Source organism: Ictalurus furcatus, chromosome 12, assembly GCF_023375685.1.
Source record: "Ictalurus furcatus strain D&B chromosome 12, Billie_1.0, whole genome shotgun sequence".
Lineage (NCBI taxonomy): Eukaryota > Metazoa > Chordata > Actinopteri > Siluriformes > Ictaluridae > Ictalurus > Ictalurus furcatus.
In genome coordinates this window covers 10,943,592-10,966,404 of record NC_071266.1, presented here as the reverse complement: position 1 = coordinate 10,966,404, position 22,813 = coordinate 10,943,592, and the positions used below count along the sequence as shown (strand labels likewise).

At 38.8% G+C, this 22,813-nt stretch overlaps 2 protein-coding genes across 2 annotated transcripts in view; both read left to right on the top strand.

The window, feature by feature from the left end:
- pkp4 (plakophilin 4) overlaps positions 1-14,122 on the top strand; it is a 28,032-nt gene extending 13,910 nt beyond the window's left edge. Inside the window, exons 7-21 of the mRNA XM_053638206.1 lie at positions 1,497-1,652; positions 2,290-2,500; positions 3,355-3,487; positions 4,041-4,254; positions 4,357-4,540; positions 6,219-6,336; positions 6,603-6,794; positions 7,764-7,937; positions 8,826-8,976; positions 9,206-9,398; positions 10,236-10,320; positions 10,419-10,536; positions 10,638-10,769; positions 11,314-11,387; positions 12,945-14,122. Coding sequence (XP_053494181.1) covers positions 1,497-1,652; positions 2,290-2,500; positions 3,355-3,487; positions 4,041-4,254; positions 4,357-4,540; positions 6,219-6,336; positions 6,603-6,794; positions 7,764-7,937; positions 8,826-8,976; positions 9,206-9,398; positions 10,236-10,320; positions 10,419-10,536; positions 10,638-10,769; positions 11,314-11,387; positions 12,945-13,184 — 2,375 coding nt within the window. The 3' untranslated portion in view covers positions 13,185-14,122. The remainder of the gene's footprint in view (positions 1-1,496; positions 1,653-2,289; positions 2,501-3,354; positions 3,488-4,040; positions 4,255-4,356; positions 4,541-6,218; positions 6,337-6,602; positions 6,795-7,763; positions 7,938-8,825; positions 8,977-9,205; positions 9,399-10,235; positions 10,321-10,418; positions 10,537-10,637; positions 10,770-11,313; positions 11,388-12,944) is intronic.
- A 1,350-nt stretch (positions 14,123-15,472) lies between these two features.
- The window catches only part of tanc1a (tetratricopeptide repeat, ankyrin repeat and coiled-coil containing 1a), a 70,757-nt gene continuing 63,416 nt past the window's right edge, over positions 15,473-22,813 (top strand). Inside the window, exon 1 of the mRNA XM_053637263.1 lies at positions 15,473-15,785. The gene's annotated coding sequence lies outside the window, so the exon portion shown is untranslated. The remainder of the gene's footprint in view (positions 15,786-22,813) is intronic.

The window sequence follows — 22,813 nt, the reverse complement described above, 5'->3', positions numbered from 1 at the left end:
CTGTGCATCTACACGATGACGATGATAAGAGTGTGAGATACCTGAGATCTGCTCCACTGACCTATTTACTGTACATCAGCATGTAGGACTGTTTCTGTTTCGAATTAATGTAGCTGAGAAAGATTTGGAGCAGTGCAGTCGCACAAAAATGTGACAGCCATGCAGGATGCAAGAAGTAATGGTGCATTGAATACAATTACTACTACCACCACCACTACTACTATTACTACTACTACTAATAATAATAATAATTGTGCTAAATATAAAAATGTATTATAAAAGTATTATTTACTATAATTATGTAATAATTGAATGAAAAATGAATTCCAATATAGTACTAAATATGAGCATTCTTTATTACGATTCTTATTTAATCATTGTTATTAAATTATTAATACTGTGATTACTAGTACTACTGCTGCTGCTGCTGATAATAACACTAACACTAATAAAATTATTATTAATAATAATAATAATAGTATAATAATAATGCTATCATTTCACATGAATCAGTCCGTATAGGTTTTTGCAGATTTTTTTTTATTATTGTTGCGGATAAACTGCTTGATTTTGCCACGGCTTTTTTTTTTCTCCAAAATTTGTGATTTAGAGTTTTTTGTGCTTTTTTTTTTTGCTGAAAACTATTTGAATAGGCGAAATCGCAGTCGCACAAAATAGTTCTGCATGGTCTTTCACAGTGATGTTTGTTGGTAAATGAGACCTTATAGCTGTACTCATGTTCGACACTGTGAATCGAAGAGGGCTTTGACTGAATGCGCGTTGTGATGATGTCACATGACATGTCCTGGCCCAAATCTGTGGAAAATCTGTGGTAATTTGGAAAAATTGCAAGCTCCATAGAATATTGCGGAGTTTTGCGTTAATTTCTGCGAATCGTGAAATCCTGGAGGGACTGATTAATAAATATATGCATTATGTGCATAAAGTATAATGTACTTTCATAAATAATTATAACGATATGTGTACTGCATTATGAACGCATTATAACATGATATGAATGTCTTCAGAGTTTATCATAGATATAGCCTTCATCAAAATTGTTGCTCAAATGTGTTTATTTTTCCTCGGATAATTCCTTGTCGTTGTAATGGCTGTAAATTTGGTGTGCCTGGAATTTAATTAGGCGTTCTACTGATTTGTTTATTTACTGAATCTGAGTGAATATGTAATGACAAGCCAGCTGTCTGCCTTTAGTAGACAGACTTGTTCTCATTTGTTAGGAATAAAGTTATTTAGTGGGTTGATGGATGGATGGATGGATTTAATTCAGCCAGTTATTATATTAATATATAACACGGGATGGAGACATAAAGAGTGTAGTGCTAATAAATGGCACAGGACCTTCCTCGAAAACACTGTTTTTTTTTTTGTTTGGTTTGTTGTTATTGAGAAGAGTGTAGTGGAAAGCGTGGTTATGGTGCTGTGTTTGTACTTGAAAATGTTTTTCTGATTGTAAATCTCGTGACGTGACGTAGGCCTGCAGAGCTCCTATAGCCAACACAGCCAGCTGGACCAGGAAACCCGATCTCCGGACCACCACGGACCCTCCGTCTATGACGACAGAACCTTCCAGAACCCACTGTACCAGAGCCCGACCCACGGCTCTCAGAGCGCCCTGTCCAGGAACACGGGTACACCGCACTGCACGCGCTAAATTGAAATAGACTGCTAACGTTTGTGGGACTGGATGAAAAATGTTCTTCACCTACTGTAATCAGCCATTTTGTCTCAGTCGGTTTTGTCATGTGTTTATGAACGGCTTTTCTTTTTGCTAACATGCCAGAACTGGGAGCATGAAAGCTAACACTTGCTAGCAAACTTGCTACAAATACTGTATAATAGCCAAACATTAGCTAGTTAACTAGCTGCTAAAGTCAAATAGCTACAGCTAGATAGGTAATATTAGCCAAACTAAATATGGCGCTAGTAATAAGATCTCTAGCTATGTTTAGTAGCTGAGTAAGGACATGCTAATTCTGCTACAAATGGATGTTTCTTTCTGTTTTTTTGGTGTATAAGGTTCAAATAGCTGTACTGGTTGGCCAGTACATTGGCTGTTAAATATGTTTGCCCCCAGGTGCAAAACCATGTTATATTATATGGTTATATTTAGTTCCAGTTTTGTTTTTAGTGCAAAGATATAAACTCTGACCTAAAAAAAATATTAAAACAGCTGCTGACTTCGGAATGGCAGGTTATGTACAAATAAATGTAAATATTTGTAGACGTGCTACATGTTTGTTCACTCCTGTGTTTCTCCTATATCAGGGTTGGGGACTCTGCCGAGGACCACTAGTCAGTGTAGTACCCTGCGCTACCAGAGGGGGGCGTACTCCGTGCCCTCACACACTGACACCTATCGCTCCACCCTTTACCGATCAGCAGAGTCCAACTACAGCAGGCACGCAGTCGGCAATATCAACAATAACATCAGTGCAACGAGATCGCCGTCGATAAACAGCATTCACAAAGATCCTCGGTAAACCAATGAACTGATAAAGTACACATTTATGACACAGTAATACACAGGCAGGGTAATATATAATCTACATCATTTGTGACTTGTCATTTCTGTAGTTAATGTATTGTCATAATTATAACAGTACATATTTCCTACTAACAGAGCAAAGAGAGTAACATTTATTTATTTTATTCCACTTAAAACACAGCCATTAAATAAAGGAACATGGTCGTCATATTTAACAGTTTGTAATTATATTTAATGTTGTGGAACGAATATAATCTATGTACACCATAGCGCTGGTGAATTATTGAATCTGATTAATGTGCTCCTTCTAATATGTTATCATTTCTATAGTAACTATTGTTACTATAGAAATGACAGCATATAGTTATAGTATAATATCTTTTGTAACCTTTTACAAAGACTTTTAAGGTGGACGTTCTGCATAAACAAATTTCTTAAAAAACAACAACGTTGTTGATATGGTGAGGTTTTCTGTAAGGTGACGTTTATTTAACATTTATGGAAGGAGTCTCCAGTGTCAGTGCTTTGTAACATTAAGGGGTAAAGCTCTAACTTTAAGATTTCTGATATGTTCTGGACAGAGGAGTTTACACGTTATGGTTTCTTGGTAATGTGACAAGTTGCGGGTTTCTTTTGTCTTATTAACTTAAAAAAAGAGAGGTTGGTGAAGGAAGTGTTTATAACTGCTAAAGGGTGTTTCGCAGACGTTCCAAATAAAACGTCCAATAAATAAAAATTGTAATCATGCCAAAGTTGTTGTGGTATAACGGGAATAAAACGCTTCAGGATGTGCTGTATTAGGGGTAGCAACAGTAACAGTAATGTGTGTGTGTGTGTGTGTGTAGAGAGTTTGCGTGGAGAGATCCAGAGTTGCCGGAGGTCATCCACATGCTGCAGCATCACTTCCCCTCAGTGCAGGCCAATGCTGCAGCCTACATTCAGCACCTATGCTACGGAGATAACCGCATTAAGGCTGAAGTATACACACACACACACACACACACACACGCATTCAAGACAAACACACACACATACGTCACTGTCAACCCCAGCATTACTGTCACTTTTAATAAATATAAGCAACAGTGAATTTACAAAATAATATCAACATGTCATCCAACATGATGACAGATTTCAAATTGAAAAAGATTTAATTGAATTGAACTATATATATATTTTAAGTAAATAAGTAAGGTCATTTCGAATCAAAAACAGAATGCAATGATTTGCAAATCACTGCATTCTAAAAACAAGCAAGCCTTTTGTTGCACCGTCCCAACTTTTTTGAGACGTGTTGTGGCCATCAAATTCAAAATTATCGTATTTTTTTCTTAAAATGGTACATTTCCGCAGTCTAAACATATACTATATTTTCTATTCTGTTGTGAATAACAGATGGGTTTAGGAGATTTGCAAATCGTTGCAAGACTATTGCATGGTTATATATTATAATCATTTGTGTCCACTCTCTTAAAGGGTGCCAATAATTCTGGAACTAACAACACATGCATATATTAAACCGTATATACAGGTGTGTCGGCTCGGAGGGATCCAGCATTTGGTTGATCTCCTGGATCACAAAGTTCTGGAGGTGCAGCGCAGTGCATGCGGTGCTCTCAGGAACCTGGTGTTCGGCAAAGCCACCGACGACAACAAAGTGTGTGTGAGGAACGCCGGAGGAATCCCGGCCCTGCTCCGCCTGCTGAGGAAAACCTCAGAATCTGACATACGGGAGCTTGTGACCGGTGAGTGCGTTTGCCCAGCCACCCGCCGAGTTAGTGATACGAAACCACCGTCTTGCCAATTTCGTCCTTCACGTCATTTCTGATTGCTGTGCTTGTGTGCAGGCGTGTTGTGGAACTTATCGTCATGCGACGCTGTGAAGATGACGATCGTGCGCGACGCTCTCGGCCCTCTCACCAACACGGTGATCATCCCTCACTCGGGCTGGGGTGCCGCCCCCCAGAGAGAGGACCACAAGCTCAAACTGCACTCCTCCGTGGTGCTGAGGAACACGACCGGATGCCTCAGGTATCACATGGAAAACAAGCATGTGCTCTGATTCCTTCTTCGTGTTTGTAGATTGTGTAGTCATTTTATTTTACTGTTGGCTATAATTTGATGTGAATCAAGTAGCAATCTGTAGTACTCAGAACTCCTGAGTGTCGGCATGAATAAGTGCAGCTGAGAGCAGTCATCCAACTCGGAATTCTCTAGCATAAACACACCCGACGGGATGATAAAAATTGCATTTATTTTTTTTTTTTTAGTGCTGCCTTGAATAATCTATTTCACATAACAAATGTTTAATAATACAGTAACTGAGTTTACACAAATGAACCAGTTCAAAAGTTTACACACACTTGATTGTTAATACTGTGTGTTGTTAAGTGGATGATCAACGATTATTTTTATGTTTTTTAATAGTTGTTCATGAGCTGTTCACACACTACATTGAGAGCCAGGGGGGTGTAAACTTTTGAACAGGATGATTGGTGTAAATTATTCTTTTGTTTAAAGATCTTTTTTTTCATTTAGTACTGCCCTTCAGAAGCTACATAATATATTTACATGTTTCCCAGAAGACAAAATAATAATTTACATCGATCATCCTGTTCAAAAGATTACACCCCCCCCCCCCCCCCCAGCATCAGTGAATGTTTGCAGCTTATGTAATAGTTGTGTACGAGTCCCTCAGTTGTCCTCAGTGTGAAAAAATGGATCTCAGCATCACGTAGCCACTGTTGGAAAGGGCTCAAATATGCAGAAGATGCTGGAAAAGCAAAGAATGTGCAGGAACTGGAGGATTTTTCTGAAGAACAGTGGGCAGTTTAACTGCTCAGGACAAACAAGGGGCTCATGAACAACTATCACAAAACATAAACACAGTCGTGGATCATCCAGGTAATGACACATGGTATTAAGAATCAAGGGTGTGTAAACTTTTGAACTGGTTCATTTGTGTAAATTATTGTGTCTTGTGGACTATATGTAAACATCTGTTATGTGAAATAACTTATTCAGGGCAGTACTAAATAAAAAAATGCAGTTTTTATCATCCCTTTTATTTTATTGTTAAAAAAAATGATTAACATTTTGCAGATTCTGCAAGGCGTATGCACCATGGTGGTGTTGCAGGACCTGAGAAGTCCTCTACATCGGACAGCAGGCTTGCGTATAGATCAGACTTTGTTTTGTTTTCACAAGCCAATCCTATCCTGATGGATGAAACCACTATGCCTGACACTGTTCTTCCCCTAATACCCTGCTACATCACATTATGGAAGAAAATGCGTTTAAAGAAGATTTAAAGTAATCTGATTATGCTGAGAAATTGGGGTTTGTGTGAATCAGCATGGAATCAGATTTCTTTAAAAGTGCGAGTTGTTGTTGTTGTTGTTTTTGTTTGAAACTTAAGATTTCATTTGTGGCTAATATTTATTCAGGAATTGTTGCGCAATAAAAGCATATAACTAATCGAACATGTTGCAGTACATGTAGAAATCAGATTAATGGTATATAAGTATGCACTAGATAACCTGATTATTAGGCTGAAATATAGATTTTGATCTTGAAATCTAATAATACATGTAATAATGTAGGGTAGTGTGTGTTCGCATGTTCACTTGATTAATCTGTGAAATCAGAAATAATGTGTTTTTATTTTGTGTGTGTGTGTGTGTGTGTGTGTGTGTGTGTGTTGTGGCAGAAACCTGAGCTCGGCTGGTGAAGAGGCACGCAGGCAGATGCGCTGCTGTGAGGGTCTGATCGATTCCCTGCTCTACATCATCAAAACGTGTGTCAACACCTCAGACTTTGACAGCAAGGTAAGCGAGCTACCTTTCGAGCTAATTAGCATTCATATGACTAGCTGACCAGCGGCCTTGTTAAACAGGAAGGGTTTTGTTTCGTTACGATTTGTTTCCTTGTACCCTGTCCTGCGCCATAAACGTGCAAAATATGACACCACATGCATCTCTCCACACCTCTGTGGGATTTTTAATTTTTTTTTTTAAATGAACCGACTCTAAAAACTCTTCTGCTGCTCTATAATAAGCTCTTCTTTGAGCTCATTCGTTCATCTTTTTTCCAGATTGTAGAAAACTGCGTGTGCACGCTGAGGAACCTGTCGTATCGTCTCGAGCTGGAGATGCCACCCTCTCGGCTGATGGGCACGCAGGAACTGGACACGCTCCTGGGCAACGATCCGTCCAGCAAGCAAATGGACTTCATCTGCTGGGGTTTGAGGAAGAAGAAGAAGAAGCGGTCCTGGCAGGATCAGCAGGCAAGCCCACTTCAGTGCTCAGTATATCTTACAGTATGTTCAGCATATAATTTTTTAGCAATATGAGCTACATTAATGGAATATTTTGTCCATGCATGGACAAAGAATGAATTCATTAACTAACCCAACAAGCCAGTGGAAGCTCCAATGTGCCGCCCAGTCCCAGGATGAGGCTAAAAACTGCTAGCTAGTTTAATGTAATAAAGTATGGCGATCTAGTTAGCTAGTGAAATGCGTTAATACGGGCACAAACGAGTATTTACGTTCCCGGGCATAGCCATTATTCTTTACTGAGTTATCATATCTTTCTAATCTAGTACATCATATTTGTGTGCTCGAAAAAAGTCTGCAAAACGTCATTGAACTAATTTGGCTGAGCTGTACTGTTTTCTCTTGACGTCACACATTAAAGTTAATGTCTTCATATTTTTTGAACTGCAAGGTGATGTGTCGTGTGTGTAATAAGCAGGAAAACTGTATCACGGCGTCAGGGTGTTAACCTGAAGCAGGGGGTGGGATTCATAATGAGTAGCAAGTGCTATAGTTACAGTGTCGACATGCATCATTTGAAGCGCACATTGTTTAAATACTGTATACACACCAGATACAAACTTTTATTTTGTGAAAGTTAGTAGGTTTGGTTTTTTTCTGGTTGATGAACAATAGGATAAAAAAAAAAACGTTAGCCTACTGATCCTATTGAAGCTACTTCACTGAGTAACTACGAATAAAATAACTACTAGCTTTAAACGCATAATCCTAATATTGGTAGCTCAGGCTATAAGCGTGACCATCTTTGTAATACAACTCAAGTGTTAAAAACATTTCCCAATTTTACTTTCATGGTGGTTTAGTACAAAACCGATTTAGGATTGTTCACCTTTAATAACTGTTTCAAATGCGTTATTTTGATCCAAACGTAGAATGTAGACCTCATTGCTTGCGGTTTTAAGTTTGGTTCCTTCGCAGTGGGACGGCGTCGGACCTATCCCAGGATTCTCTGGGAGTCCGAAGGGGGCGGAGATGCTTTGGCACCCATCGGTTGTGAAGCCTTACCTCACCCTGCTGGCCGAAAGCTCAAACCCGGCCACGCTGGAGGGAGCAGCTGGGTCCTTACAAAATCTCTCAGCGGGGACCTGGAGGGTAAGATACTGTAGACGTGTTACGGAAGAAAAACAGGCTTGGATTTCCGTTTCATACCGTAATCTGATTCAAATTCAGGTCTACATGACCCAGACCGTAATCAGATTTCTTTCTGCTTAATATTTATTTGGGAGTTGTTCTGGTTACAAATAACTCATACTGCTATTATAATGCACAGTAAAGTAAACAGGTATCAGATTAACCTGATTTATTTTAGGAATCTGTTTAATTTAATGAAATCTAATGAGTAATGTAAGGGAGTTGGAGGGGAAGATACTGTAGTGTTTGAATTCCTGTTTCATGCTGTATTAAAAGAAACAGACTGTGGTGAAAATCCAAGTCTACAGAAGTCAGTGGATAATAGATTCCTTTTTTAAATACACAGTTTACTATTATTAAACTAGGATTTCCTCTCAAATAAATATTTAAACTATTCTTATGGTTGCATAATATTATATATTAATTTGATTAATTATATATAATGTTATATATTAATATAGCATATTGTTATATGCTTGTGGTGGAACTGTAGGAAAATAATAATAATAATAATAATAATAATAATAATAATAATAATGCGATAAATAAATAACCACATTTTTATTCCCAATCTTATTTTTTAAATCTCTTTACCAATATAACCTTCATGTAATGTTTAACTTCTTTTCCTCCTCTACTTTTGTCCTGTTTTCTGCCGCTGATTTATTATGATTTATTATTTTTTTATTTCGGAGCTCAATCGAACTTGAATTGAGAATTAAAACATAGAACATCATTAGAAACCCTTTATTTCATTTTAATTGACTAAAAACCTTTTATGCTTGTCTGAAGTTCACTCTCTTTCCCCTCTCACTGTGTTTTTTTTCTTTTGGTACGACGTGTCATCAGTTCGCAGCTTATATCCGAGCAGCAGTGCGTAAGGAAAAGGGTTTGCCCATTCTGGTTGAGTTGCTGAGGATGGATAACGACAGGGTGGTGTGCTCCGTGGCTACGGCGTTGCGCAACATGGCTCTGGATGCCAGGAACAAAGAGCTGATTGGTCAGTTGCTCAAAACTATAATCACTAGATGTGATTGAATGTGCACTTGATCTGTTACGAGTGATGTCAAGTGCTTTTTTTTTTAAAAAAAACTTCCAACTGTTTCATTGGCAAGGGTGGTGGGCAAGAGAGAAAAGCAAAATGAATATGCAGGACGAGGTCTTGTTAGTAATATGCTTAGTTTTTTTCTAGCTGTGAAAAAGAAGCCATGTTACCGTCTGTCGTTTAGGGAAGTACGCCATGCCGGATCTGGTGACTCGCCTCCCGGGCCATGGACCCTCGCTGCTCTCTGATGAGACGGTGGCGGCGGTGTGCTGTGCCCTTCACGAGGTCACCAGCAGAAACATGGAGAACGCCCGCGCACTCGCCCAGGTGGGCGGCATCGACAAGCTCGTCAGCATCAGCCGAGGCCGAGGGGAGAGGTGAGAGAGCAGCGCTGCGCTGGTGGACATCTTTAGATAGCAGAGCGACAATTAAATAAATAGAAACCAGAAAATGTATAATGTATAAGGTGTAAAATGAATAGCTTTAAACTAGAGTAGGATGGCTGAGTTTTGTCAGATGGCCATCAACGACACAGCCTGTACAGTACAGGCTTTCACACCTGTGAATTAAAGAAATGGATTTTATACTAATAAGGCCAAATACGTGTTTCCACAGACGTTCCTTTATCATCACAAAGTTCAAAATTGTGACATCTCGTATGATGTTAATATCGGTTTAAAAGTTTCCTTTTTGAACAAGATGTTGACCGGGAATCAAATATTTTTGAGCACTCTGTATTAATGCTCCACAATTAGAACATCTAAGTAAGAAACAGAAAATGTTTATGACTTTATTTTATTAGAACAAAAAATAATCATCTGGATATAGCCGGAACAGCCTGATCTGGATCAATTAGTATATACATTTGTCTTGGGTGATCGACTGTCACACAAGATGGGATGTTCTAAAGGAATAATCTTCTGCTAGTTTATTTCATATATTGATTCATTTATTCATCTTCAGTAAGCTCAGGGTTGCGGTGGATCCCGGAAACACAGAGACAGGAACACACGCTGGATTCCAGTCATTCAGTTATGCATGAAATGTAAAAAAAATTAACAAACAAAATGATTTTTTGATGATTTTTGCCTTTTTTTAAATTAAGAAACCCTGAACACAGCATCCCCTCCAGACGAACCCTGGTAGTGACGCTGATAATCTGAATTTTGTTTAAATGAACAAAGACATCACGCTTCTCTCTTTTTGTCCTTCAGATATTCCATGAAGGTGGTGAAAGCTGCAGCGCAGGTTCTGAACACGCTTTGGCAGTACAGAGATCTGCGCAACGTCTATAAAAGGGTAAAATGTCCCTTCCACAGGGATGGCTCTTTTTTTCTACCCCAGACTGCTTCTTTGCTTAGTTCTATAATGTTTGCATGTGTTCTCTGCCTTATCAGGACGGGTGGAACCAAAACCATTTCATCACTCCTGTGTCGACTCTGGAGCGAGACCGGTACCGATCACAACCCACGCTTCCTACCAGCAACTTACAGATGTCACCTGTCATCCAATCAGGTGAGCCAGCAGTTAAAAAATGATCTTTAATTGATGGGGCATTGAAATGAAGCAAATGAATTGTGCGTTTCTTTATTTAATGTTGTTTATTATGATGTTAGGTGGTAGCGCCACTTCCTCCCCGGCTATGCTGGGAATAAGAGAGCATCGGATGAGTAAGAGGAGGGCTCAGTCTTCTATGCAACTTCATAACTATTACGGAGACGCCAACAGAAACAAAACTCTGTACACAGGTAAACTTTAGGAGTCGCAAACATGTCACGTGCACAAATTTTACCGTACAAAATCTGAATTTTGCACCAGTGAATGTGTGACATGAGATGGTATTAGAAGGTCTTTCACTTGTTTTTAACCCTGGCATCAAGCGTTGCAACTCTAGAGCTGAATTTCTAAGTCTAGATTTCGCTTACGCTTTCGCGTCTGATCGATTGTCATTAAAGTTTGATCATTTCTATAGGATGTATAGGACAAGGTGTCTGGGATATTTTACTTTAGGAATGTATTTGTAATGCATTATGAAGAAGGTTCTTACTTTAAACACTACAAAAATGACAAATATGAAAAATGAGCATACTATATAACAGCATCACAACAGTGAAGCATGGTGGTGGGAGCATCATGATGAGCATTATTATTTATAATCAATCCCGGATCGATACATTCTTTTTTAACCTGCACTTGTTTTGATAACTCATTGGTCTTCATGGTGCTGATGTTTATAAACAGAGAAAACAGTTTCCCTTTTTAGTTTTTGTAATATATTTTCTTGTGTTTTAGGGTCAGGAAAGCATTCTGCCTATTTCATAAGTTCCTACCCCTCTCCTTCCCACGAGGAACCTCACAGGTCACAGGTGAGCCTTTTAAAGACGTGTTTCTCACAAACGTTTCTTGACGTAATTCAACAACTGAGTGAAGTTGATACCCTTGGCTTGTTTCCTATTCGGCATAATTAAACAAACCAAAAAAGAAAACAACAAAGAAATGTTGACTGAGAGTTGGCTGAAAACATCCTCATAAAAATTAGAGATGCACCGATGTATCGGCCGATAATCGGTTTCGGTCGATAAGGGCTATTTTTCATGCCGATACTTTAAAAACATCCGATGATCAGGGCCGATTATATCCTGTCAATCAAAAGAGGGAGGGAAAACACATGGATTTCGTGCTGTTTGTAAAGATGATGTCTCTTGTGTGGAATGATGACAAAACTGCAGTTTGTAATCTCTGTAATCTCTGCACTGTTAAAATTTTACACCGGAAGTGAGCCGCAGTGAAGCGGAAGTTTCGGCGTCGAGTCTAATTTATTTATTTATTTATTTTACCGCACTGCTCGCACTGAATTAACGCACCAGTACACTGTCGAAAGATTTAAATGAAGATGAGTTGACAAAAAAGTATATATTGCACAGAAAAATATATTTGTAGAGTAGAATATTTCATATCCAGTTAATGTTAATATATAAAAAAGTTGATATTATATATTACAGTTTGATGTTGATGATGAAGTAGAAATGCTTTTGTTTGTGGTGACTGAATGTGAGACTACCAGGAGTTTTTTTTAGATTTCAGTCAACGTTAATATGAATTAATAACATTCAATAAGTTAAGAAATCTTACTTTAATCTTCAGAATTTAGTTCATGTGTTAATGTTAATTAGAGTAATGTGTTTTCTGTTTATGAGACCAGTTACTGTCAAACAACTTGATGAAATGGAGAGAATAAAGTTTTTATTTGCATTTCTTTCAGAATTGTGGAATGAATTATTATTACTTTAAACGAAGGCATAAAAGGCAGAACTATTGATATTGGCCGATATCACTCTGAATAATCACTTATCGGCTGGTATCGGCTTAGAAATTTAGTATCCGTGCATCTCTAATAAAAATCATTCATTCACTGGAAAGGAAAAAAGGTAAACAAACCAAATCACAAAAATCAGCACGGAGAACAAGGTGGTGAATAAATGATCAGATAATTATATTATGTAAATCGCTAGCTTAAAACATTGTGTGTGTCACGTCCAGTTTTGATTTTCTCTTTTTGTCATTCCAAATCTCAAGAACACATGGCATTTCTGCAGCACCACAGCTCTGTCCTTTTGGCTCAAGGCTCAGTTTAGCAGCTCAAACTTACAAAAAAGGGAAGCGTAGAGGGAAATGTGTTGCATTTCTCCGCCTTACGTACGTTAAAGAGATACTGTTGATGGAGATTAGGTTACAAAACACTACCCTTTGTGCAGCTCAGTCATTATTTACTGTCTTGTCAATGTACACAATATAATAACTGCCACTGGTTTATGAGGACGAGTTGTTAATGGTGATTGTAAAAATCATACAGCGTGCTACACTGCCATTTCTTTGGACGTGAGCCCGCTGATATCGTGGCTTTATATGTGGTCTTCCAGCAGCTCGGCCAGCTGTACTACTCAGACGAGCCGTCTCAAAGGTCCTACGACACATACGGAATGTATTTGGGGTCGCCGATGGGTTACGACGACCCGTACCTGGACGAGCCGCTTCACTACCCTGTTGTGAGCGAGGGGCAGGCGCTCAAGCGCAACACCAACTACGTGGACTTTTACTCCACCACACGCAGGCCTTCCTACCGCGCTCAGACCTACCCAGCATCTCCAGACTCATGGGTGTAGGCACGAGTGTGTGTGTGTGTGTGTGTGTGTGTGTGTGTGTGCGCATGTGTGTAGGTGTGTTACATCTATCTGGTCATGGTGAGAAGATTTTGATGCAGAATTTATCCCTACAAAGTTGTGCATTGAAGGCAAAGTTGAAGTGACAGGTTCATTTTCATCTAAGGGACTGTGCCTGTGTGTGTATGTGAGTGTGTGTGTGTATGTGTGTGTGTGTGTGTGTGAGATTGAAACTACTATGATACATAGCGTGTATGAGCAGTGTGTATGTGTGTGTGTGGCATCACAGTAACTTAAATGAATCTTAAAGTACTTTAATCTGAGATTAAAAAAGAAAATATATACTGTATGTGAGCCAAAGATATAAAACAGTCATATTTATCATTTTTTTAAATTATTATTATCACATTTTTATGAGTAAGTCTACATTTCACATATATGCTACACCTTCAAAGGATCAAACCACACAAAATTTGGTTCTACGTTGTACATTCATGGTTTGTTTGGTTTTTCTTATTTTTTTAAATGGCATGTTGAAAGAATGAACAAGTCATTAAAAACAATTTAAACAGTGTAGTTCAATTATATGTCCGGTACAATTTTGATGAAGATCTCAAATCTGTGGAAGAGAAAAACTGTTAATAATAACGTACTGTGCAATGGTAACAAAACGTCCCCTTGTCCAGTCTCGTTGATGTATTTACTGTTCAGAGTAGTGTGTGCCACGGACTCGTGTACGGATCTGTCGGTTTACTGTAAAACGTGTGATGTGTGCACCGCAGCACAACGCCCTGTGTCATGTGACATAGCTATGTAGAGCAGAATCACGAATTAGAGACTTTATGGAGACAACATGTATTATAACACTATGAGAAATAAAGATGAACATTTGTTTTTGTATGTGTGATGTGTGTTTCTTTATAATCCTTTATGAAGTCATCTATCCATCCACCTGTCTGTCTGTCTATCCATTCATCCATCAACACCTCCATCTACCAAATGATTCATCCACCAGATGATCCATCCATCCATTCATCCTTTAATTATACGTCTACCAAACATTCCATCCACCCATCCATTCATCCATCTACCTACCTGTGCATTTAGTATGGGCTGATATTCAAAATAACACGTCTTATAAAATAAAAATAACAGCTAAGTGCATATATTTACATCCCCCATGTTTTCTGGTTTACAATATGTGATATAATCTATCTATCTATATGTGATGTGTGTTTCTTTATAATCCATTATGAAGTCATCTATCCATCCACTTGTCTGTCTGTCCATCCATCCATCAACAAATACATCCACCAAATGATTAATCCACTAAATGATCCATCTATCTATCTATCTATCCTTGCATCCACCCATCTATCCATCCATCCATCCATCCATCCACCCCATCCACAAATCCATCCTTCCATCTAGCCATCCATTTAGTATCCATCCATTTAATATTGACTGAAATTCAAAATAACATGGCTTACAACTGAGTGCAAAAGTTTGCCCCCCCCCATGTTTTCTGTATTAGAATATGTGATGTTTTTTTTTTTTTTTTACATTCCTTTGCCAAGTCAGATCCATCCATCCAACCATCCATCCATCCAACCTTTAACCATACACCAACCCTGAATGACAATCTTATTTATTCATCTTCAGTAAGCGCTATATCTTGGGCAGGGTGGGGAAGGTTCTGGAGACTATCCTGGGAACACTGGGCATGAGGCCTGGGAATACACTATGCACAGGAAGACCTTCACAGTGACTGGCAATTTGAATGACAGGTCAATCCATCCTGGACAATCTTTTTTTTTTCTGAATAATTTTGGTTAACTGTGGTCCCTTTGAGCCCCCTTGACTTCACCTTCCACCCCTTAACGGCATCCACGTTTCAAAAGTAGCCATTTGTTTGAATGTAATGAGAGGAATTGGTTACATTTCCAATAATATCCACACAGAGGCGTTAAAGAGCAGAAACATAATAAATCATGAAATAGTGAATGGAGTATTCTGCCCAGGCATACACATAGGGCCAAATATTAAGGCCATTAACTAATACAGTAAACACTAAACAATACTAAACTCTAAAATCACCTCTCCAGCATGTATAAATCTGTTGCATATTAAGTCATAAAATGATAACACAAACATACACACACACAAATTGTCAGAACTTTCACCTGTCAAAACTGATTCCTTGTACTATTCTTTCGAGGTGTCAGGGCATCTTAGATCCGAATGCTCCACAGTGTGTTTGTCATATTTTGAGAAAATCCCAGAACTAAATTCAAGTAAATAGAGCCCATTTAGAAAGTTTCCCCCTCTAAGATGGCGGCACCCGTGACGTATCTTATTCACATCTACGGGTACTTCCGCCCTTCTTATGCGCCGCCGTGCACGTGCGGGGGTGAGTCCGTAATCAGCAGCGCTGTAGCTGAATGACCTCAGAGGGAGAAGGGAGCGCGCGCAGAGAGACAGGGAGACAGACAGACAGAGAGAGAGAGAGAGAGAGAGAGAGAGAGATTCGTTATTCACAGTAAGTGCACGAGGAGACCTGCACGAGAAGTTGGAGTTTGAACAGAACAGATTAACACAAATCCTGTAAGTATTTCTCGACCTTCTTTCCCTTTTTTAGAAAACATTTTTTTTTAACGTGAAACTTTAAACTAATTTAACTACTTGACGGAGTTTTTTTTCTGTCTTCTTGTTAGTTGTTGGAAGCGCGTGCGCTCTTTAATTTCTATTTGTAGTCATTTTTTACAAACTAAAACGTGCGTTATTAACGATCACTCACAGCGAGTGTCATTTTCTGATGAACAGGTTTAACTGTATATTCACTGTATAAAGCAATATTTATTGAGTTTTCATGTCTGATATATTTGATATATATTTCTAATGGATGCCTAGTATCATTAGAACTGATGTTTATAGATTTTTATACATGTTCCTTAATGTTATAGACATCACCATGATGTTTTGGAGATATTTTATAGTTTGGTACTTCCAGGGAAATTATTTCATGACTCAACCTGTACTAGTCTTGAGTTAGACCAATTGGGTGTATATGCCCCGCCCCCAGGGCGTGTCTTCCTTTACAGTAGCAGCAATCTTAGGAGAAATATGTGCTTCTTTTGTGGTGCCTTCTACGTGATAATTTGAGAGCTGTAACGACGTCATTACCCACCTCGGCATGTTCTGAAAAGCATGTTTTTTGTTTGCTCTGTTGGAGCAAGTAAAGTTCATAAAAAGCTACTTTAAATGTACTTTTACAGCTACAGGCCTGAGTGGTTACTGGTTCTGTTCTCTTATAATAAACTTTGAATATATTCAAGCAAGTTAGTTATACGAGTGATAACTCTAACGTTGATGATTAGCTACCTTTTCAAAATAGCGATTAGTATGTTCAGTGTTATAGATTTAACTATGTACAGTGTTTGCATGTTAACTGAAGCCAATACTGCTATAAATGAAGTTAAAAGTACAAAGGGGGGACTTTACCCTGTGTGATTCGACGTCACTCTGTATAAGGGGAAGGAACTAGTAGTTGAGAAGACGAACCCGAGCTGACAAGTTGAAATTTCAAGTTGAGGGGGCGTTTTTGGTTGTTTTTACTAGTTGGAGGCGGAGAATTTAAATTCTCGAACCCTCGAACGCAGCAACAGTTTGACTTCCACAGAGTGAAGTCCCATGTAGTATCTCTACAGAGAGATTTCGAGTGACATCACCTTTCCTGTGATTCACAGCGCAGTCACCATTTTGTGGGTCAAACAAAGTTTGTTCAGATCATTGTGTAACAGGTCAGCATCACAGAAGCATCATTTATACGCAACGACAAAAAAAAGTAAACTGTTACACAAGACGTCGACTCGAAATCTAGGTATCGATTGACCCACAAAATGGCGGACGCCCCTAGTGACCCAGAAGTAAACAAAGCGAGTGAAAACTATCTCTAGATTTATATTTAGCAGAAAAATAAATGAAGGTGTATGTCACGGTTTTGGCGCTCGTGTGAGTAAACACAGAATCGTTCCAGAGAGAATCCCGTGCTGTACCGAAGGACCTCGTGATGTTTGGGAACTCGTACAAGACCACTTGTGTGTCACGTTTCTCACTCAGCTGATGTTCTGTAGATATTTAGGACACGTTTTCCATATAAAGGAAACAGGGTCAATTTCCCTAAGGTCGCAGCCATGAAACCTATTTAAAAAATCTCTGTCCTCGTTTTTTTTTGTCTTCTTCTTTTTTTTTTCTTCACTCAGTGGAACAGCGCCACCAACGCATCGGGTTTTTCCATCAAACCCTTCCGGCCCTTGTGACAGAGCGCTACATGTTCTGTGTTTTATCTTTTTTTCTTTCCGGCCTGGAACATTCACCAACCCATGTCTGGTTTAATTTATGATGTCATCCCATCTGCATATCTTCACTGTTGGCACAATTTAAGGAAATGGGCAACACAACGATCGTATAAAGTCGTTTTAGATCAAACTTTCGACAAGATAACGGACGAACGTTCGATTTGAACCCTATTGGTCTGAATTAAAAGCCTTCACACACGTAAACCTAAGAATATTAAGGAGCATAAAAATGTAAAGAAGGGTCCGAGATCCTCTACATGTGTCTTTAATCGTGTTAGAAATGACAGAAATGCGTCAGTTATTTGTCTTTTTTCTTTTTTTCCATGTTTTAAAAGATATCTGGTTAACGCTGTACAGCATTACGCTTTGGCGATATGATAACCTAATATCAATATTATAATAAATGATCTCCTAGTACACTGAACCTGAGGTGACAAAAGTATTATAACAGGTTTATAACAGTTATACACGCTAACCTTTTATTTAACTCAGCTGATTAGATGTTAGTTTTGCACTTTTTTGAAACGACAGATATTTTGTAAATTTTCCAATCTTCCAGAGATTGTTAGTTCAAATCCAGATGATGCCACAGCCACCCAGAAGTCCAAGAAAAAAACAAAATTCTCTCTCGCTCTCTCTCCCCTGTCAATCACAGAGATACTAGCCAATCATGGAAGTCTGCGAGCTCTTGTATGTGGAAGGGGGCGGATAATGCTGTTAGCAAACTTATGTATCGTGATGCATATCTTGCATTGTAGAAACGTCTTTACGTATCATGCTATAATATTTGTCATATCACCTGCCCCTGATGTACATGACTTGTTGATAGCGTCGATTATTTTTTTCTTCCAAGAATAATCTTCGAACCGTATAATGCCAAGGTAACGATATTGTCATGGGTATCGTCTTCGAGTATCGCGATGTGATATTTTCGTCATATCACTTGTTTATGATCAAGGCATCACGCATTGCATCTACTACACACTTTATATTTTCTTCCTCGTGTGTTTGTCCGGTTCTCTTCCTGTTCCTGGTTTGGCCTGTGATGATGTTGCGTTGGATTGTTATTATGATTATTGGAAACGCCATAATACGCGTGTTTTATTACATCCAAATGCCGCTTTCCTCTCTTTGTTTCAAAGTCATAAGCCAAGTCATGTATCATAAAGGTTCTTCTCAGTTCTTCTCATTTCCCTCCGTTTTCTGTACCTCCCATACTTCTACTATGATCCTTCCATCTGTTCAGTTCCATGGCCGTTTCTCCTCATGCTTGCCACTGTGCCATTTGATTAAACATCTTTTTGCTCGAATGAAGCTCAGATTTAGCCCAAGGCCTCCGGAAACGTGTAATTTTACAGAAACTACAATTTAAGCAGTTATTAAAAGTCGAGGGCCAGCGGTGGTCAGACCAGAGTTTTCCAGTTGCTTGGTTTTGTTGGGGTTTTTTTTGGCTCTGCTGGCGAATACACTAAATTGAAGTCTTAATGCTGTTTTCTCCAGTCTGTAATTTGATATCGGATTACTTACTGCATGCACACTGTTTTCAGTCTCTCAGAAAAATCACTGCTGCTTCTTGCCCTCATGTCTTTGATCTTCAATGATCATGCTGAATAAACCACTTGGAGGCAACGGATGCAGAAATACATTCATTTGACTCTGTATTGTTGTTAGATTCTAATCGAATTCACATCGACGCAGCTTTATTGGACTAATGCTGTAACTGCGTTAATGTCATTACCTCACAATTTTCTTCTGAAATGTCAAAAGGCTCTCAAAGAATCATTTGCTCTTGTACCCAAAACAATTTCTTTTTCCTAGTAGGTCTTGTTTTTTTTTGTTTGTTTTGTTTTGAATGATTTCAGCCCGCTGTCAGAGTTCTGGCTCATGAAACCTTCACGTGTCAACTTCAGGGTTTGTAAAGGAGCTAGATTTCTAAATTTGGAGATCATTACACCTTTATGTCAGGTTATGTCATTTTACAGTGCCTAGAAAAGTTATATGTAAGTCATATATATATATATATATATATATATATATATATATATATATATATATATATATATATGTGTGTGTGTGTGTGTGTGTGTGTGTGTGTGTATATATATATATATATATATATATATATATATATATATATATATGTGTGTGTGTGTGTGTGTGTGTGTGTATATATATATATATATATATATATATATATATATGTATATGTATGAAACTATGATTGTAGAAAGGGCCGAATATGGAAAGAATTTTTTTTTTTAAGAATGAAACAACATTTTCACATTTGTAAATTTTTCCGATTGCAATTACAAACTGTTGATTAGCCAGCTGTCTGTTTCAGCATGTTTTTCACGTTTGTGAACTCCTCCCAGTAAAATTTCCGTCCTCCTTCTAGGAAAAACCAAAGAAAACGTCCCCTTCAACTCGGAATTTTTCATTGCGGCGTCAGAAAGGTTTCCTCAACCCCGAGTTCAGCAATTGACCTCAAATCAAAATGACCGCCCACAGCATAAACAATAAACACAGTAGCACTTCTTACCTTGAAATGAGTTATACTGTACAGCCCGTCCTGGATTTTGCGATCGCAGAAATGAACGCAAAATCAAGCAAACTCTGCAATACTTGGAGGAGCTTACAATTTTTCTAAATTTCCACAGGATTTCCGCAGATTTGGGCCGAGATGCGTCATGTGACGTCATCCCAAAGCGCATACAGCCAAAGCCCTCTTCGATTCGTGTGCGTCGAACATGAGTACAGCTAAGAGGTCTCATTTACAAACAAACATCACTGTGAAAGACTGCGCAAAACTATTTCGTGCGATTGCAATTACACTTTCAATTGCGAAAGCACAAAATGCTCCGCAAGTTGCATCGCAAATTACGAAAAAAGCAGCAGCAAAATCAAGCATTTTTGGCCGCAACAATCAAAAAAACTCCATGAAATCCTGTACGGACTGAGTGTAGTTGCAAGTCTTAGCTTTAGATCAATCAGCGCACTTGTAAATCTATATCTGACTATACAGTTCACTGTTTTGAGGAGGAAAACATACAAGATGGACATGGAGGTGTCCACAGAGGTCGAAAATGTCGTAATTCAGAGTTTCGAGGTAAGTTGAATGCTGTAACGTGGGTTACAGTTCCACCAAATCCAAACAGAAAAAGGCATTCTACCATGAAAGTAGCGGAAAATTGGTTCAGTTGAACTACAAATGTAGAAATCCTGACAGGTCGGTTAAGCAAAATCGGGTTCATATGTGGCGATGTGCTGCAAAACCCCACATGCTGGAGATTTATTCTGGGCTCCACACCACGTTCCGCAGGGCGCCTGTCTAGTATAGAAGCCTTCCAGGATAAATAAAGATGACATCGAGTGAGATACTTTGAAACGAATGCTTAAAGAACGCTCAGAGAACGTTTAAAGAACGCGCAAGCCCTGTTTTCTTGTAAAGTTTTTTTTTTAAATTTATTCTGTGGTTTCCCCAGCCTTCTCCTTCTTTATCGTGTTAAAGGGTTAACCCTTTCATGTGTGTAACGGCAAACAGGCATGTGGTTCTAGTTATCTCGCATCATACAGCAGTCATGTACGAGGAGACAATTTGCTGTTCGTGACTCCACTTCCTCCTGCGGCGTACATCAGTGGAGATCAGCGTTCAGGAAGCGGTACCGGATGCAGAAACGGCACCACCGTGGACGGCCTCGTTCTCTCTGAAGTCTCCTCCATGATGCGTTTCAGAGCCCACGTCTCCAAGCAGTAGGATGTGGTCTCTGTCTCTTTCAAATCCAAGCGATTAGTATCAGACCCCGGCTAGCTTCATGCCCCAGGTTAAAGCGAGGCCGGAACGGATTAGGTTTTGCCGCTCAGCCAGGTGCTAACTAATCGATCCCAGGAAGTTTTTTTTTTCCCTCCCAAAGACTGTGGTCAGTGCATGGGTGTAGGACACACGTCGTTGCGCTCTAATTTATCCATTTAGCGAACATGGAGGCTCCTTAGATGTTTCTCAACTCTTTACAGCCCATGCCTGTCACTGGGCTTAGTGGTGGGCGGTACACCAGTATAAATGAGATACTGGTGGAAATTTGTGGCATGTAGCAGTCATACTGGTGTGTTTCCTCAGAAATCAGGAGCCTCTCAAATCCACAAATGAAATGCTGACTTGGAAATAACCGTTTTACAGAGTTGTCTATTAGCCTTATTAAATATATTAATAAAGATGGATATTTTAATTACTTTTGATATTTTAATAATAATAATATTTTCAAACCACATGTTGTTGATTTGGTAACGTTTTCTACTGTATGAATCTGAATGTATTTTTTACATTTTTTTTTATAGATTTTTCCAGCGTTGATTTACTTTGTAGGCAATAAATTTAAGTATCATCGGGCTAATTTTTTATGTTTTGTTTTAAATTCAACACTACTGTTTTGCTGTTAGTTTCTTAGCCAACCTTCATATTGATACACATCATGTATCGTAGAAATGTCGTGTCGTATCGTATTATTGCCCAATCACCCACCCCAAATCTGATTAAACAATACACTTCAATCAACTTTACATTATAATGTCGTTATCGTTTCTACAGTAGCAAGGTATGTGAGGACTTGTACGGTGAATGCTTGACAGAAACGGATTGAAAAATGTGCGTAATCGTTGCTAAGGTAAAGTTTCCTCTGAGGATAATGAGTTTCTTTAATATTTATGGAAGGAGTCTCCAGTGTCAGAGGTAAAGCTGTAACTTTAGGTTTTCTGTTGTTTCTCGGTAACATGACAAGCTCTGTTTTTGTGTGTGTGTGTGGTCTTTTTAACTTCAAAAGTTAAAAAAAGAGCATATGTTTATAGCAGCTATAACATACAGTCCCCTCCACAACTATTGGAACGGCATGGCCAATTCATTTGTTTTTGCTGTAGACTGAAGACATATGGGTTTGACCAAAAGTTTGGCCAAAATGTGGAGAAAGAAAGGATCTGCTCATGATCCAAAACATACAAGCTCCTCTGTGAAACATGGTGGCGGTAGCGTCATGGCTTGGGCTTGCATGACTGCTTCTTGAATAGGATCAGTAATCTTTACTGATGATGTAACGCATGATGGTAGAAGTAGAATGAATTCAGAAGTTTACATGAACACTTTGTCTGCCAGTGAGTCGCGGGCATGATGCACTTATTGCAATCAAGGGATATGCAACCGAATATTAAGTGTTATTTACTTTCATTTACGTCAAGATTTATCCTATACTTTTGCTCACCTATACATTGGGTGGTTTTATACAAAAG